Source organism: Augochlora pura, chromosome 6, assembly GCF_028453695.1.
Source record: "Augochlora pura isolate Apur16 chromosome 6, APUR_v2.2.1, whole genome shotgun sequence".
Lineage (NCBI taxonomy): Eukaryota > Metazoa > Arthropoda > Insecta > Hymenoptera > Halictidae > Augochlora > Augochlora pura.
The window spans coordinates 19,120,921-19,122,726 of NC_135777.1; the positions used below are offsets into that span (position 1 = coordinate 19,120,921).

Genomic DNA, 1,806 nt, shown 5'->3' on the forward strand with positions numbered 1-1,806 from the left:
ATATCGTTGGAAGATAATTGCACGACAACGATAACGCAAAAAGGTGTTATAAAAGGAAACTATACAAAATACTACAAGGAATGGATGGAAGTCGTAAATAAAGCTAGGCTGGTGGCGAAGCATGTTATTAATAGATGAAACAAGTTTCGCCAATTATAGACATTGTGGTAATAAAAAACTGCCCTATAAAAACGAGGAAATACAATCCTGGAAAATTTCAATTCGCAGCGGGATTAATAACAAGCAGAAATTACGTATAATTCTTATGACTGAATGAAAAAAATGTTAAAAATGAAACTCCGAACGCATATATCGTCGATTGTTTGTTAAAACCTTTGGTCGAAAGAGACAAATGAGCATTTAAATATAAATATTTATCGTTCATTTCTCCTTTGCTTTCTTGCACTTTCGAAAGAAGAATAATAAAATCCTGTTATCGCATAGCTTTTTCTTTAAGAGAGATAAGTATTGGCGTGTTGTCTTACGTATGACATAATTCGTTTATTCCCGATATGTATTCCCATGACGAATTTCAGGCGGTACCGATCTCCTTTAAATTATCGTGGCCGCGTTGGCCAGCATTCACTTTTTGAGCTCACGTCGTGCTGTGCGGATCTAATTTCAAGAGCTCGTCGGGACCACTTCACTGAACGGTGATTATTAACTTAATTTTCGTATGTGTCTAATTGTACAGTGATTTATTACCGAATATACGGCAGACTTTACTGAAAAAGACAGGGATTACTTAAAAGTTTAATTTCTTCTTTAAACATTTTAATTCGTGGAAAGTAATATATCGGTATTATCAAATGCTGTTCATAATTGCATAAAATTTATTAATTATATTCTAAGAAATATTTGCGCATTAATTTTAATTTGAAAAATGTAAATAATTCTTCTTCGAGCATTTTCGTTTTAACACGAAACCTACCAAGCTGATCATAAAACTTGTTTCGCATTGTTTTAAAATTGTTAACATTATTAACAATGCTTTCATAGAGAATTGTTAAATTTTCTTAATCGAAAAATTCGATATAATAGATATAGACTGCTCACCGTTCCAAAGCAACATGCGTTAATTATTTTTACAGCTTGCCAAATTTTTTAGTGTTAAATTACTTTGTTAAACTACAGTTTTAGTGGCAAATTATTATTGACTTGCTTCGGGATGTTTAGAAATTCAGTGTTTACTGATAAATGTCTAAAGTGCGCGTTCTCCCTTGCTGACCGTCGACGAATCTTCTTGAATTGAGAAATCATTGCAATACGATCTTGTTGATTGATTTCAGACCATGGACCAAATCAAGAACATGAACGTTTTGATCACCGGAGCCGCCTCAGGTATCGGTCTCTCTTATGCACAGCACATGTTGAAGAACGGAGCTAAGGTAACACTTTGCAGATTTCAGCTAGTTTTAACCCCGTATCCTACCATTTTCTTTACAATTACAATCATTTTATGATTACCTTGTAATTTCATAGAAGAAAAAGAATTTTTATAGTCATTGTGCGTTTACGTCCACCTGAATGTTTAAATATTGTTGGAATGGAACAACATTCACACTTAACTGTTTATTACTAGAAATCTCCGCCGCGAGTCTGACTCGTTAAAGCGCGGCAGAGGATTCAATCGACGATAGTGAATAGTGAATTCGAGTAAAAAGGAGATATATTCAGTGAATCAGTGTAATGAAATTTTCACCGAAAAAGTTTGAAATTGTCATAATTGTTAACCAGCATAGAAACGTGATATCTCGAAGTCTATGATTTTCCAAAATGTTTGTTAAATTTTTTCAGACTGTCGCC

General features: G+C 33.7%; 1 protein-coding gene across 1 annotated transcript in view; it reads left to right on the forward strand.

Moving 5' to 3' along the window:
* Positions 1 to 558: 558 nt before the first annotated feature.
* The window catches only part of LOC144470997 (uncharacterized), an 8,115-nt gene continuing 6,867 nt past the window's right edge, over positions 559 to 1,806 (forward strand). The window contains exons 1-2 of the mRNA XM_078182634.1: positions 559 to 653; positions 1,290 to 1,388. Of these exons, the coding sequence (XP_078038760.1) occupies positions 1,293 to 1,388 (96 nt within the window). The 5' untranslated portion in view covers positions 559 to 653; positions 1,290 to 1,292. The remainder of the gene's footprint in view (positions 654 to 1,289; positions 1,389 to 1,806) is intronic.